Source organism: Pristiophorus japonicus, chromosome 1, assembly GCF_044704955.1.
Source record: "Pristiophorus japonicus isolate sPriJap1 chromosome 1, sPriJap1.hap1, whole genome shotgun sequence".
NCBI lineage: Eukaryota > Metazoa > Chordata > Chondrichthyes > Pristiophoridae > Pristiophorus > Pristiophorus japonicus.
Genome location: NC_091977.1, coordinates 473,144,882 through 473,160,491, shown reverse-complemented (window position 1 = coordinate 473,160,491; position 15,610 = coordinate 473,144,882). Strand labels below are relative to the sequence as shown.

The 15,610-nt window shown below is 41.3% G+C and overlaps 2 protein-coding genes across 7 annotated transcripts in view; one reads left to right on the top strand and one right to left on the bottom strand.

The window, feature by feature from the left end:
- The window catches only part of mterf3 (mitochondrial transcription termination factor 3), a 133,303-nt gene that overhangs the window by 63,174 nt on the left and 54,519 nt on the right, over positions 1–15,610 (top strand). For all 6 annotated transcript variants that reach the window (XM_070894542.1, XM_070894478.1, XM_070894524.1 and 3 more), the window contains one exon: positions 8,919–8,945. The gene's annotated coding sequence lies outside the window, so the exon portion shown is untranslated. The remainder of the gene's footprint in view (positions 1–8,918; positions 8,946–15,610) is intronic.
- The window catches only part of LOC139276452 (phosphatidylserine synthase 1-like), a 57,136-nt gene that overhangs the window by 39,627 nt on the left and 1,899 nt on the right, over positions 1–15,610 (bottom strand). The window contains exons 4-6 of the mRNA XM_070894463.1: positions 7,799–7,923; positions 5,844–6,002; positions 4,076–4,227 (exon numbers count right to left, since the gene is read on the bottom strand). Of these exons, the coding sequence (XP_070750564.1) occupies positions 4,076–4,227; positions 5,844–6,002; positions 7,799–7,923 (436 nt within the window). The remainder of the gene's footprint in view (positions 1–4,075; positions 4,228–5,843; positions 6,003–7,798; positions 7,924–15,610) is intronic.

Here is a 15,610-nt window from a genome sequence, read left to right as displayed (position 1 = left end):
CGTGCACATTAAAACCTACATTATATAAATAAATAAATGTTCATTATAAAAGGGAATAGTGCCAGAGGACTGGTGGACAGCTAACGTGATTCCGATATAAATACGGAGACAGAACAAGTCCACTGAACGTCGGTGGGAGGAAAGATAACGGAATCCTTACTCATCCTCATTTAGAAACCAAAAATATAAGATTAGTCAGCGCAAATTCCAAAAAAGGTAGTGTTTGACCAACTTTATTGAATTCTTTGAAGAAGCAACAGAAAGATTTCGATAAGGTACCGCATAGTAGAACTTCCTTTCTAATTTAAATGTCTTTTTTGATCTCACGTCCACCATGTTTGCCTTGGTATTTACCAGGGAGTCCAAGTAATTATTACTAAGGCCAGGAATGGGGAATTAGCTCAATAGAGTTTTGCATGTGAGAGATAGTGGGATCGACCCCCGCATCCTCCACTCCTCTTTTTGTTCAGGATAAACCTGGCAATTACAGGCCAGTCAGTTTAACGTTGGTGGTTGGAAGGCTTTTAGAAACAATAATCCGGAAGAAAATTAACAGCCACTTGGACAAGCATGGACTAATAAAGGAGAGCCAACACAGAGTTTTTAAAATGGCAAATCATGTTTGACTGAGTTTTTTTTGATAAGGTAACAAAAAGGTTGGATGAAGGCAGTGCAATTGATGTGTATATGGACTTTCAAAAACCATTCGGTAAAGTACCACATACTAGGCTCGTTAGCAAAATTGAATGCCATGGGATAAAAGTGGCAGTAGAAACATGGCTACAAAGTTGGCTAAGGGATAGAAAACAGAATTTACGGTGAATGGGTGCTTTTCAGACTGGACGGAGGTATACAGTGGCATTTCCCAAGGTTCAGTAACAAGACCAACGTTCTCTATAAGCTGCATGGCCTTGCAGCTCTCTGCTGGTACCATGTAGCTGTTTTTGATATGGACTTGGGGGTACAAGGCACAATTTCAAAATTTGCAGATGACACAAAACTTGAAAGTGTAGTAAACAGTGAGGAAGATAGTAATAGACCTCAAGACAACAGGCAGGCAGATGAAATTTAACGCAGAGAAATGTGAGCCAATACCTTTTGGTAGAAAAAAAAATAATGAGGAAAGACCATACACACTAAATGGTACAATTTTAAAAGGGGTGCATGAACAGAGACCTGGGGGTGCTTGTACATAAATCTTTGAAGGTGGCAAGACAGGTTAAAAAAAGTAGTTAATAAAGCATATGCAATCCTGGGCTTTATAAATAGAGGCGTAGAGTACAAAAGTCAGAAAGTTATGTTAAATCTATATAAAACACTAGTTCGCCCCCAGCTGGAGTATTATGTCCACTTCTGGGCACCACACTTGAGGAAGGACGTGAAGGCTTTGGAGAGGGTACAGAAGAGATTTACTAGAATGGTTCCAGGGATGAGGGAATACGGCTACGTGGAAAGAAGCTGGGGTGGTTGTTCTTACAGCAGAGAAGGCAGAGAGGAAATTTGATAGAGGTGTTTAAAATCACTAAAGATTTAGATAGAGTAAATAAAGAGAAACTGTTTCCAGTAGCTGAAGGGTCGACAACGAGAGGGTATCGATTTGAAGTGATTGACAAAAGAATCAGAAGTGACATGAGGAAAATCTTTGAGGGATCTGGGGTTAAGACACACAGCTAAAAGTAGCAAAACAGGTCAATGAGGCCATAAAAAAGCAAACAAAGCTCTGGGGTTCATTTCTAGAGGAATAAAATTGAAAAGCAAAGGGTAAATGTTAAACTTGTATACAACCTTGGTCAGACCACACTTGGGAGTACTGTGGACCGTTCTGGCGGACAAAATTGCCCACCACTGGAAATGGGGTAAACCTACCATGTTTCATCAGTTTTTACCGGCGCAGTTGATACGGTGGCCTCGAGCAAAATTCCACTAACTTTTTTTCAGCAGATCGGAAGTTGGTCATAATGGGGGCAGATGTACGACGGCGAACAGAAGTTCCACATACTAAGGGGGCGGAAGCTGGAGGACGGGCGGAGCGTCCGACGCCAATGACGCCATCACCGTGCCGCGTCACTACATCGCTACCCATCACTTAATGGGGGAGATCGGTGCGATTATTTAAGTTCAGTCCACTGGGCCACCAGGGAGGGTTTTGGCCGGGCTGACAGGGGTGCCAGGCTGACTGTTGCCGGCCCGACCGAATCCGGGGGCATAATTGGCGGCCCGACCTGGCAGTCGGCTGACAAAAAAAAAAGATGGCGGCCGTGTCAGTAGGTCGTCCTCTTTAATGGCAACCACACCGCCATTTTGACCACACTCCAAGCTCGGTGCACCGGCCGAAAAAGCGGTCGCAAGATCTTTGATGGAATTTTGCGATCGGGGGGTGGGGGGCACATCAGCGGTGCGTGCTCTGATGACGCATTTAGGACGGATCGGCAGCTGTGGAGCGGTAAGAGCTGGGGGGGGGGGGGGACACGAGTGGGTCACCACCGGAATACCGCAGGAACGGAATTTTCAAAATGGTGGCCATTCCACGTGAAATCGGCGGCCATTGTAATCCGCAGCGTGGCCATCAATTTCCGGTGGCAAGAGGCCTTAAGGAAAGGAGCAATTTCGGCCCCCTGGTCTTTATATTATAAAAATATAAGTTCTGGAGAATGTGCAAAAAAGATTTACTAGAATACCACCAGAACTGAGAGGTTATACCATCAGTAAAGATTGCAGTTTGGGGTTTATTTTCTCTAGGGGGTGACCTGATAGGTCTTTAAGATTATGAAAGGGCTTGATAGGGTAGACATAGAGAAGATGTTTCCACTTGTGGGGGATACCAGAACTAAGGGCCATTAATATAAGATAGTCACTAATAAATGAAATGGGGAATTCAGGAGAACCTTCTTTACCCAAAGAGTGTTTATAACGTGGAACTTGCTTCCACAAGGAGTAGTCGAGACGAATTTACAATCTATATTAATGACTTGGATGAAGGGACCGAGTGTAATGTAGCCAAGTTTGCTGATGATACAGAGACGGGTGGGAAAGCAAATTGTGAGGAGGACACAAAAAATGTGCAAAGGGATACAGACAGGCTAAGTGAGTGGGCAAAAATTTGGCAGATGGGAGTATAATGTGGGAAAATGTGAGGTTATCCACATAATAGAAAAGCAAATTATAATTTAAATGGAGAAAAATTGCAAAATGCTGCATTAACAGAGACACCTGGGGATACTTGTGCATGAAACAAAAAAAATTAGTATGCAGGTACAGCAAGTAATCAGAAAGGCAAATGGAATGTTGGCCTTTATTGCAAGGGGGATACAGTATAAAAGCAGAGAAGCTCTGCTACAACTGTACAGGGTATTGGTGAGGCCACACCTGGAGTACTGCATACAGTTTTGGTCTCTGTATTTAAGGAAGGATATACTTGCATTGGAGGTTGTTCAGAGAAGGTTCACTAGTTTGATTCCGGAGATGAGGGGGTTGACTTACGAGGATAGGTCGAGCCTATACACATTGGAGTTCAGAATAACAAGAGGTGATCTCATTGAAACATATAAGATAATGAGGGGGCTCAACAAGGTCCACTCATAGGAGAAACAAACTAGGGGACATAGTCTTAGAATAAGACTTAAATTTAAAACTGAGATGAGGAGAAATTTCCTCTCTGAGGGTTATAAATCTATGGAATTCTCTGCCCCAGAGAGCTGTGGAGGCTGGGTCATTGAATATATTTAAGATGGAGATAGACAGATTTTTGAGCAATAAAGAGAGTAAAGAGTTATGGGGAGCGGGGTCCATGATCAGATCAGCCATGATCTCACTGAATGTCGGAGCAGGCTCGAGGGGCCAAATGGCCTATCCCTGGTCCTATTTTTTATGTTCTAATGAATACAATAGATGCATTTAAGGGGAAGCTAGACAAGCACATGAGGCAAAGGGAATAAAAGGATATGTTGGTTAGGTTAGATATAGACGGGTGGGAGGCTGGTGTGGGGTGTAAATACCAGAATGCACCTGTTGGGCCGAATGGCCCTGTTTCTGTGCTATAAATAATTTGGAACAAATGATAACTAAGGACACTTACTTGAAACTTCCCCAGTGATAGGTTCTCATTTCTAAGAAACGACAGACTACCATTCCTAGCCAAATGCCACCCCCATTGCAGAGCAGGATGTCAAGAATGATCTGATCCCACCAGCATTCAGCAAAGTTGGGCAACAGATGCATGAAGAACAGCTGATGGAAGACAAACAAAAGAAATACATGACACTATATTAAATACATAAAGAACTGAAAAAACAACTTTAATTTACAGCAGTTAAATAGTTTAAGGCTTTAATCAATCAAATGGAATACCAGAAATAGCTCTCATTTACACAGGAAAATTCAAATGGGTGTGGAAAGAAAGCAGCTCCAAGTCTCTTCACAATCTTAAGTCACAGGGCTGGCCACTGGGAATTGCTTTGCCCTCCCCATGCTTCACTGAAAAATAACTATCGCAGCAGCCCAGCTGAGAGTTGGAAAAACAGCTCGGGTGAATAAATATTGTCTTGTAAATATAGCCTACATCAGGAGAACCAATTCAAAAAAATAATAAACTTAGATGTCTGAATATGGTGCTATTCCACTACTGCCCTCAATTCAGACATAAAAATTGGATTCTTCATCACAATACAGGGTTGTAGATTAATACTTCGGCATGTCCAGAAATAATAGTTCTAGTCGAAAATGCAAATCCACATATCCTCCAGTGAATAGTTCTTGGGTCTTTCACTAAATGTTTTGATGATCAGTTGTAGTGTTGCCGAGACAATAACCTACTGAACATCTGCTCCAGTAACTGGCCTGTAATCTCAATGGTTGCAACACTAAATCATTGCTCCTGTCTGAATGTCACCCTGCAGGAAATAAAGTGCAAGCTGTATCTGACGAAGCTAAACTAAAAGGGGGGTTCAGAAATGCTGTACACTACCCTTTATAATAAGCTTCCACCACCACTGCTGTTTTTAATAACTCAATTTGAAAATTCATATGGATTTTCTATTTTTTGCAGACATTAATATTTATATATAAACAGGTGCAGAATTTGTTATTGCCTTTGAAGTATTAATTTTTCCCTTTATTCCTGAAGGTACAGACTCCTGTTGAGGTATGGTTCCATTGGTGTCAACAGCTCATCAGAATGGCCATTCTTAATGTGCCCGAGATCAAGTGTCGTCAGGCTATTCAATTACAGAGGGAATCTCAGCTATGCCAGATCTCATTTTCCCCTCCAAGCACTTATAGTAGGAGACCAGATTGTAATCAGGAGCAGGAACTTTAACATTTTTTTTCCTTCCTAGTCCAGGGATGCGTGCTACAAGTATAAGTCATCCTCGACTCCGAGGGGCTGCCGAAGGAGAAGCAGCTACAATTGTCCTCAACAACTGCAGTCCTGGCTGAAATCAGCTAACTCAGCACAGATTGGGACAGGAATCTGGATTATTTAACACATTCTCCTTATTCAACTCATTCTTCAGATTTAATTTTTGCAGAAATTAAAATAATATAACAAGCGCTAACTATCTGCCCAGCCCCATGGACATGAGTAAGAGCAGCAGAATATTTACTGTCACTTTGTCCCTTAGTTTGGTGGTGGGGAAGAATGCCTCAGTTCTATTATGTACCCTTTCCGGTCCCATAGTGACCCAGTGGAGATGGAGAACTCAATCTGTAGACTTCGCCCACAGCACAGACTACTTCTTGTGAGCTACAAAATCTTAAAAGGGTATTGTTTAAACAATGTCATCTGTAATTTGGTTAGTACAACTTAACAATTTGCATTAGTAAGTATGATTCTGTTAATGCCATACCTCAGTTAACTCCCAAGTGATGCTAATCGTCCAGCAGAGCCCATAGCTACGTATAAGCAACGCTTTCATAGCCCAGCCCCAGAAGTGCCCAAATGCAAAGATGTCAAAATGGCTGAGAATCCTCTCCCAAGTGATGACATGGCAGTTTACTGCATATTCCTATTAAAAACAAAACACACAAAGGAAATTATTTTAATCTTTGAAATTATCCCTGATAAAAGACAGACAATAATAATTGGTTTGTCCAGCATTCTTCACATATAATTTCAAGATCAGAGAAAAAAATAAAATGAGTTATTTTATTGCAGTGAAGCAGACCACTAAATAAAACAGGAACAGTTGTACTAAGACATCAGTCTGCACAAGAAATTGATTACTTTATCTGAATTTCTGTTGGTGGTTTGAAATCTGTTAAAACAGTCAACACAATAACCAAGTTGCCAACTTTGTTGAGTTGTTATTATATACAGGTACCTAAACTAAAAAGGATAAATATTTTCAAAGCACACCCATTTTCTGAGATAAAAGTTCTAGCTTGTGCCATAAAATAATGAAACTATCTTGGCACTAGATGCACAATTTGATGCTGTAGTTTGTTTTAATGAGCATTTTGTTAAGAGCTAATGTTTGTTCAACAGAACAAATTCTTTTCCTTCCCCTCAGCATGGAGAATATAAACCTTAGAAACACATTTAATGTAGTTTATGTACAGGGCAGCTAGTGGGTAGGGAGACTCTTGACCTGATGCACAAGGCATCAGAACTGTATGGGACAGATTGATCTTTTCCTGTCCGATGTTTTTGTATGTAAATGAAAGCCAATACCAAAAGGAGGAAGGAGAGGATAAAATCCTGGAACTACAAAATAGATCAAGAGGTATAAAATTTAGAACATTAAACTTTATTTTGTTTCTTCGATCCCACGCACTCTTTCCCAATCAGCAAACAAACATCACCTAACCCAGACATCTCCACAAAGTTGTTAATGCTGCTCCTTGATGAAGTAACTTTCCACTGGCTCAAACAAGAACCACTCGCATCTTCTCTCCCTGCAATAATGTAGTTTTATCTTTCTCCCTAAAAGTATATGGTAGAGATTTGAGAAACTGATCCAAAATGGAGGAAGGCAAACACTTGCCGTGACCAAAGCTCAATTTGAAGTCTTCTTGCTGGGTATTGATTTACACGATAACTAACCAGCAACCATAACCAAGAACTTCCATAGAATTACTCTTTGAAGGCTACTTATTTAGGACAGAATAAATAGGCCGTTGATTCCAAACTGTGAAGTATCCTTTTCAGCTGCTTATTATTGTCAATATTTACACACCAGATTTATGTACTTAACGTTTAGTTCTCGATTGTTAAAGAGCAATATAATGAGGTTAAAGAACTATTTCAAAATTGGTTATCTTGCAATAATTAAAAAGATCACTTTTTCATACATTCTGGCTACAAGTTTAAAATGTAGCCACTATTGCTATGAAAGTGCTATTGTTGGTGTCTCACAGGCCACAATTGCATCAATGTCTATTTATTATACGGAGTCTTGATTGACTCCAGAACATTTATTTAAGGTAGGGTGCATTTGAAATTAATTTAATTTACTGAAAAACAACATCTACTCTACTCATCCTTGAAGTAATATTATTGACCACTTGGGAATTGAACTTTGGATCTACAGAAAGAATAGAACACCTGATGTTTACAAAAATCATACAAGTTAAATTAAATATAACATTATGAATGTTCAAAATACAGCTGGATAGTGTAAATGCTTGCATTATGAACTTAAATGGGAAAAATAACATTTATAGATTTTTGATTTTTCTCATCTTAAAACATCAAAAGAATAAATAGTGGAATGAAAAAAAATTAGTTCCGGGGTTTTGATGTTCATGAAAGTATTGCCACAACACAGACACCAATATGATATTCTGAAGATGGTCTACGTACCATCACTTCTGCTTCACGAGTGGCATAGCGCAGATTAGGGTCCAGCCAATACATGACAGATTTCACTTGTTCAAAATTCAGGAACAGCAGGAACACCAGAAAAAGGAAATACAGCACACTGAGGCCTGAAGTAATACACAACATAAAAGACAACATATAGTAAACATCACATTACCGAAGCTTCAGGGCAGATCGTGAGATACTATGATCTCCCAGCTATTTGTTCTTTTAAAGAAAACAATAAAAACTTTGATTATAAAAAAGGCACATGTTCACTGACCTACAGCTTTTAGTAAATGCAACCATCCACCAAATAGCAAAATGGTTTAGAATAAGTAAACCTTATGTGGGAAAGGAAAAGCTTAGAGTTAATTAAAAAAATTTCAAAAGGGAATTTTGAATCATTTAATGACCACAGATCAGAACTGTACAATAATATAAAAATACATTACAAAAGGACCATTGTAAATTCACTAATAGTTCAGAAGTTAAATTAAATTTCACAATTGGGATCACCCAGTTTGCAGTTGCAATCGCAACAGAAAACATGGGCGGAGATCTGTTATGACAGGTAGCCTCCTATTTTGCACCACATTCAATTTCCCATGTCTGGGAATACTGGTTTAAGAAATACATTTGGGGGCAAATGCCAACCATTTCCATGCGACATGGGCGCTCAGAGTTGCTAGACAGCTGCAAGTCATGAAAAAGATTAATGTTAAGGCAACTGTATTTCAAGTGATTGATGCAATTCATTGAATGGACACCAGCACCCACCAGTGGAGAGACCAGGAACCAAGCATTACAACAGTACTCAGCATGTATACCATAAAAATCTACTCAAAAAGAGATGTTAAGTCTGCCTGCTCAGCTAGATGTAAAGGATTCCACTGCACTATTTGAAGAGTGGGAAAGTTCTCAAGAGTATCTTGGCCAACATTTGTTCCTCAACCAAAGCCACTAAAACAAATGATCTGGCCATTTATTTAACTGCTGTTTGTGGGACCTTGCGGTTTGTAAATTGGCTATACAATAAAACCTAACTTCTTGACCAAGCTTTTGGTCACCAGTCCTAATAGCTCCTCTACCTGAAACGTTAACGCTGTTTTTCTCTCCACAGATGCTGCCTGACCCGCTGAGATTTCAGGTATTTTCTGTTTTTATTTCAGATTCCAGCATCTGCAGTATTTTGCTTTTCTAATAGCTCCTTATGTAGCTCAGTGTCTGATTTATACTTGTGAAGCGCCTTAGGATGTTTTACTATGTTAAAGGCACTGTATAATTACAAGTTGTTGTAAATGCTTTAGAGTTCAAAATTCTGAGAGGTTTTGTTAAGGTAAAATTATTTTCCACTGGTCAGTGAGTTGGTAACTAGAGGGCATCAATAATTTAAGATCATCAGCAAAATACGAAGGGATTGCTCGGGAGGAAATTTTAAGCAGAGGGTTGCTACGATATGGAATGCCCGAGCAGAGGGATAGCAGAATCCAGCATAGCTTTGAAAAGGGAAGGTGATAAATATTTTACAAAGAAGCACTTTAAAGGCTATGGGGAAAGAGCAGCGTGTGGAACTAATTGGATAGTTCTCGAGAGCCAGAACAGGCATGATGTGCATGATGCACCGAATAACCTCCTTCTGTGCTGTATGATTCTACAATAGTGACTATACTTCCAATAGCACTTCATTGTCTTTGATGCACTTTAGCACATCCTGAGGATGTGAAATATACTATATAAATATAATTTATTTTTCTTTATAGAAAGAAACATTCTGATTACATCTTTGAAGACAAATAAAACAGTGCTCCCTTCTGTCAAAATTCCATAGTTCTGGATTACAATTTTGCTCAGTTGGACAAAACTAAAAGCTACTGTAATTACAAGCAGCTCTTCAGTTTAACTGCTGTCAGATGATGATCCATTTGTGTCGTGGTAACTGAGATAAATTTACATCTTCACCGCCTGGGCGGTGATCTGGCGGAGCAGATTGCAAGAATGATTTCCATTCCATTGAAATCATAAAAAGATGTTCATTAAACTTTTTTTGTTTGAAGACATATAATGAAATGATTCAACTCATGTTGAAATGCATCAAGGCACTTGCATGCAAGATCACAAACAAAATATTTTAAAATTGCAATAAATTCAGATGAAAAAGACCATTTGGCCCATTTGATATTCTCTCACAATGTTAACCCTACTGTCTTCCCTTTACAGCTTTAATATTCATCTGAACAGGCAGATGAGAACTTGGTTTAATATGTTATCCAAAAGGACTGTAGCTGCAGCAATACAACACTCCATTAGTACTGAAAAGTACTCATGTAGTGAAAAGGACAAATTTGCTGGGCTATGGGGACAGAGCAAGGTAGTGGGATGAACTGGATAGCTCTTTTAAAAGAGCTGGCACAGTCACAATGGGCTGAATTGCCTCCTTCTGTGCTGCAAAATTCTATGACACTGGACTCTCTTACAACTGTGCTTATCAACTCCCAAATGTCCAGCCTTTGGCCCTCCATTCACCATGACATTTCTGCAGCTACCGATCTGCTCAATCAAACCTTCTCCACCACCTTTGATACCCTAGTCCTTACTCTCTCCCTCACCCTGGCTGTTCCTCCTGGTACAGCCCTAATCTTCGCTCCCTCAAGTCCAAGGGACGCAGACTTGAATGGATATTGTGGAATTTCAAATTCAGATGGAGGGTGAGAAAGTTGGATCTCTAACCAGCGTACTAAGCTTAAATAAAGGAGACTATGAAGGTATGAGGGCAGAGATGGATAAAGTGGACTGGGAAAATAGATTAAAGTGTAGGACGGTTGATGAACAGTGGTGTACATTTAAAGGAGATATTTCACAACTTTCAAGAAAAATATATTCCAGGTGAGGAGGAAAGGGAGTAAGAGAAAAGATAGCCATCCGTGGCTAACTAAAGAAATAAAGGACAGTATCCAATTAAAAACAAGGGCATACAAAGTGACCAAAACTAGTGGGAAGCTTTTAAAAGCCAGCAAAGGACAACTAAAAAAATTGATCAAGGGAAGATAGACTATGAAAGTAAACTAGTCCAAAATATAAAAACAGATAGCAAGAGTTTCTATAGGGATATAAAAAGGAAAACGGTGGCTAAAGTAAATGTTGGTCCCTTAGAGGACAAGACCGGGGAATTAATAATGGGGAACATGGAGATGGCAGAAACTCTGAACAAATATTTTGTATCAGTCTTTACGGTAAAGGACACGAACAATATTCCACAGTGGATAGTCAAGGGGCTATGGGGCGGGGGGGAGGAACTTAACACAACCACAATCACTAAGGAGGTAGTACTCAGTAAGATAATGGGACTAAAGGCAGATAAATCTCCTGGACCTGATGGTTTGCATCCTGGGGTCTTAAGAATGGTAGTGGCAGGGATACTGGATGCATTGGTTGTAATTTACCAAAATTCCCTCGATTCTGGGGAGGTCCCAGCAGATTAGAAAACTGCAAATGCAACGCCCCTATTCAAAAAAAAGAGACAAAAATCAGGAAGCTATAGACCAGTTAGTCTAACATCTGTGGTTGGGAAAATGTTGGGAGTCCATTATTGAAGAAGCAGTAGCAGGATATTTGAAAAAGCAAAATTCGGTCAGACAGAGTCAGCATGGATTTATGAAAGGGAAGTCATATTTGACAAATTTTCTGGAATTCTTTGAGGATGTAACAAACAGGGTGGATAAAGGGGAACCAGTGGATGTGGTGTATTTGGACTTCCAGAAGACATTTGACAAGGTGCCACATAAAAGGTTACTGCACACGATAAAAGTTCATGGGGTTGGGGATAATATATTAGCATGGATAGAGGATTAGCTAACTACCAAAGAACAGAGAGTCGGGATAAATGGCTCACAAGAACATAAGAAATAGGAGCAAGAGTAGGCCATACAGCCCCTCGAGCCTGCTCCGCCATTCAATAAGATCATGGCTGATCTGATCGTGGACTCAGCTCCATTTCCCTGCCCGCTCCCCATAACCCCTTATCATTTAAGAAACTGTCTATTTCTGTCTTAAATTTATTTAATATCCCAGCTTCCACAGCTCTCTGAGGCAGCGAATTCCACAGATTCACAACCCTCAGAGAAGAAATTTCTCCTCATCTCAGTTCTAAATGGGCAGCCCCTTATTCTAAGATCATGCCCTCTAGTTCTAGTCTCCCCCACCAGTGGAAACATCCTCTCTGCATCCACCTGGTCAAGCCCCCTCATAATCTTATACATATCGATAAGATCACCCCTCAATCTTCTGAATTCCAATACGTAGCGGCCCAAACTACTCAATCTTTCCCCATAAGTCAACCCCCTCATCCCTGGGATCAACCTAGTGAACCTTCTCTGAACTGCCTCCAAAGCAAGCATATCCTTTCGTAAATATGGAAAACAAAACTGCACGCAGTATTCCAAGTGTGGCCTCACCAAAACCCTGTACAGCTGTAACAAGACTTCCCTGCTTTTATACTCCATTCCCTTTGCAATAAAAACCAAGATTCCATTGGTCTTCCTGGTCACTTGCTGTACCTGCACACTATCCTACTGCGTTTCATGCACAAGTACCCCCAGGTCCCGCTGTACTGCGGAATCTTTCTCCATTTAAATAATAACTTGCTCTTCGATTTTTTTTCTGCCAAAGTGCATGACCTCACACTTTCCAACATTATACTCCATCTGCCAAATTTTTGCCCACTCACTTAGCCTGTCTATGTCCTTTTGCAGCTTTTTTTTTAATGTCCACCTCACACATTGCCTTTTCTCCCATCTTTGTATTGTCAGCAACCTTGGCTACGTTACACTCAGTCCCTTCTTCCAAGTCGTTAACATAGATTGTAAATAGTTGGAGGTCCCAGCATTGATCCCTGTGGCTCCCCACTCGTTACTGATTGCCAACCAGAGAATGAACTATTTATCCCGACTCTGGCTAACAAACAGAAAACAATCTTCTATCCATGCTAATCTATTACCCCCAACCCTGTGAACATTTATCTTGTGCAGAAACCTTGTGTGGCACCTTGTCAAATGCCTTCTGGAAGTCCAAATACACCACATCCACTGGTTCCTCTTTATCCACCCTGTTTGTTACATCCTCAAAGAATTCCAGAAAATTTGTCAAATATGACTGCCCCTTCAAAAATCCACGCTGACTCTGTCTGACCGAATTTTGCTTTTCCAAGTGTCCTGCTACTGCTTCTTTAATAATGGACTCCAACATTTTCTCAACCACAGATGTTAGGCTAACTGGTCTAAAGTTTCCTGCTTTTTGCCTGTCTCCTTTTTTTGAATAGGGGCGTTACATTTGCAGTTTTCCAATCGGCTGGGACCTCCCCAGAATCCAGGAAATTTTGGTAAATTATAACCAATGCATCCACAATCCCTGCCGCTACGTCTCATAAGACCCTAGGATGCAAGCCATCAGGTCCAGGGGATTTATCTGCCTTTAATCCCATTATCTTACTGAGTACCACCTCCTTAGTGATTGTGATTGTGTTAATTACCTTCCCCCCCCCCCCCCCCCCCCCCGTCCCCCCCGCTATAGCCCCTTGACTATCCACTGTTGGAATATTGTTCGTGTCCTCTACCGTAAAAACTGATGCAAAATACTTGTCTAGAGTTTCTGCCATATCCATGTTCCCCGGTCTCGTCCTCTAAGGGACCAACATTTACTTTAGCCACTCTTTTACTTTTTATATATCCAAAGAAACTCTTGCTATCTGGTTGGTAACCAGTAACTAGTGGGGTGCTGCAGGGATCAGTGCTGGGACCCTAACTATTTACAATTTATATTAACGACTTGGAAGAAGGGACTGAGTGTAACGTAGCCAAGTTTGCTGATGATACAAAGATGGGAGGAAAAGCAATGTGTGAGGAGCACACAAAAAAATCTGCAAAAGGACATAGACAGGCTAAGTAAGTGGGCAAAAATTTGGCAGATGGAGTATAATGTTGGAAAGTGTGAGGTCATGCATTTTGGCTGAAAAAAAATCAAAGAGCAAGTTTTTATTTAAATGGAGAAACTTGCAAAGTGCCGCAGTACAGCGGGACCTGGGGGTACTTGTGCATGAAACACAAAGGGATAGTATGCAGGTGATCAGGATGGCCAATAGTATTTTGGCCTTTATTGTAAAGGGAAAGGAGTACAAAAGCACGGAAGTCTTGCTGCAGCTATATAAAGTTATTGGCGAGGCCACACCTGGAATATTGGAGTGCAGTTTTGGTTTCTATATTTATGAAAGGATATACTTGCTTTGGAGGTGGTTCAGAGAAGGTTCACTAGGTTGATCCCAGGGATGAGGGGGTTGACTTATGAGGAAATGTTGGGCCTCTACACATTGGAATTCAGAAGAATGAGGGGTGATCGTTCTTCTCAGAGGGTTGTAAATCTGTGCAATTCGCTGCCTCAGAGAGCTGTGGAAGCTGGGACATTGAATAAATTCAAGACAGAAATAGACGGTTTCTTCAACGATAAGGGGATAAGAGGCTATGGGGAACGCGCGGGGAAGCGGAGATGAGTCCATGATCAGATCGGCCGTGATCTTATTGAATGGCGGAGTAGGCTCGAGGGGCCATATGGCCTACTCCTGTTCTCATGTAACTGGTTTAGCCATTCACCGCCAGATCTGACTGGACTACATAAAGCACGATCGGGTCCTGCTCCCGTCTGCCAAAATCACTTACCATTCTAGAATGATTCTGGAATGTAAAGGTGAACCCCGGCTTCCATTCTCCACTGCCAACTGTCTTTTTAAACCCCTTTCCCCAGTCTCCACCCTCACCTCCGATAAACATGAGGTGCTCATTGACATCTTTGTCTCAGAGTTTGACACCACACATTCGGCCGCCTCTGCCCTTCCTTTCCCTAGCCCACCGGGCCAAACTTCCTCCAAGGAAGCCCCCTGCCCTAGCCTCACATCTTTCTCGAGTTTCTCTCCGATTTCCCCTCATGACCTTTGAGCTCATCCTGTCCAGGAGACCCACTTCCTGCTCCCTTAACCCTATTCCCACCAAATTGTTGACCACCCAACTTCCTTTTCTAGCTCCCATGCTAGCTGACATTGTGAACAGTTCTTTCTCCTCAGGTATTATCCCCCTCTCCCTCAAATCTGCCGTCATCACCCCTCTCCTCAAAAAACCAACCCTCAACCCTGCCGTCCTTGCAAACTACCACCCCATCTGCAATCTCCCTTTCCTCTCCCACGTTCTTGAACGTGTTGTCGCCTCCTAAATCTGTACCCATCTTTCCCGCAATTCCATGTTTGAATCCCTCCAATCCGGTTTCTGATCCTGCCACAGTACCGAAACGGCTCAAAGTCACAAATGACATCCTTTGTGACTGTGACAAAGGAAAACTATCTCTCCTTGTTCTTCTTGACTTGTCTGCAGCTTTTAACACGGTTGATCACTATATCCTTCTCGAACACCTCTCCACCATCGTCCAGCTGGGTGGGACTGCACTTGCCTGGTTCCAATCTTATCTATCTAAATGCAGAGAATCATCTGCAACGGTTCCTCTTCCCGCCCCCGCATCGCTATCTCTGGCGTCCCCCAAGGATCTATCCTTGGTCCTCTCCTAGTTCTGATCTACATGTTGTCCCTTGGCGACATCATCCAAAAACAGAGCGTAAGTTTCCACATGTACGCTGATGACACCCAGCTGTACCTCACTACCACTTGTCTTGACCCCTCCACGGTCTCTAAATTGTCAGATTGTTTGTCCGATATCCAGTTCTGGATGAGCAGAAATTTTCTTCAATTGAATATTGGGAAGACCGAAGCCATTGTTTTC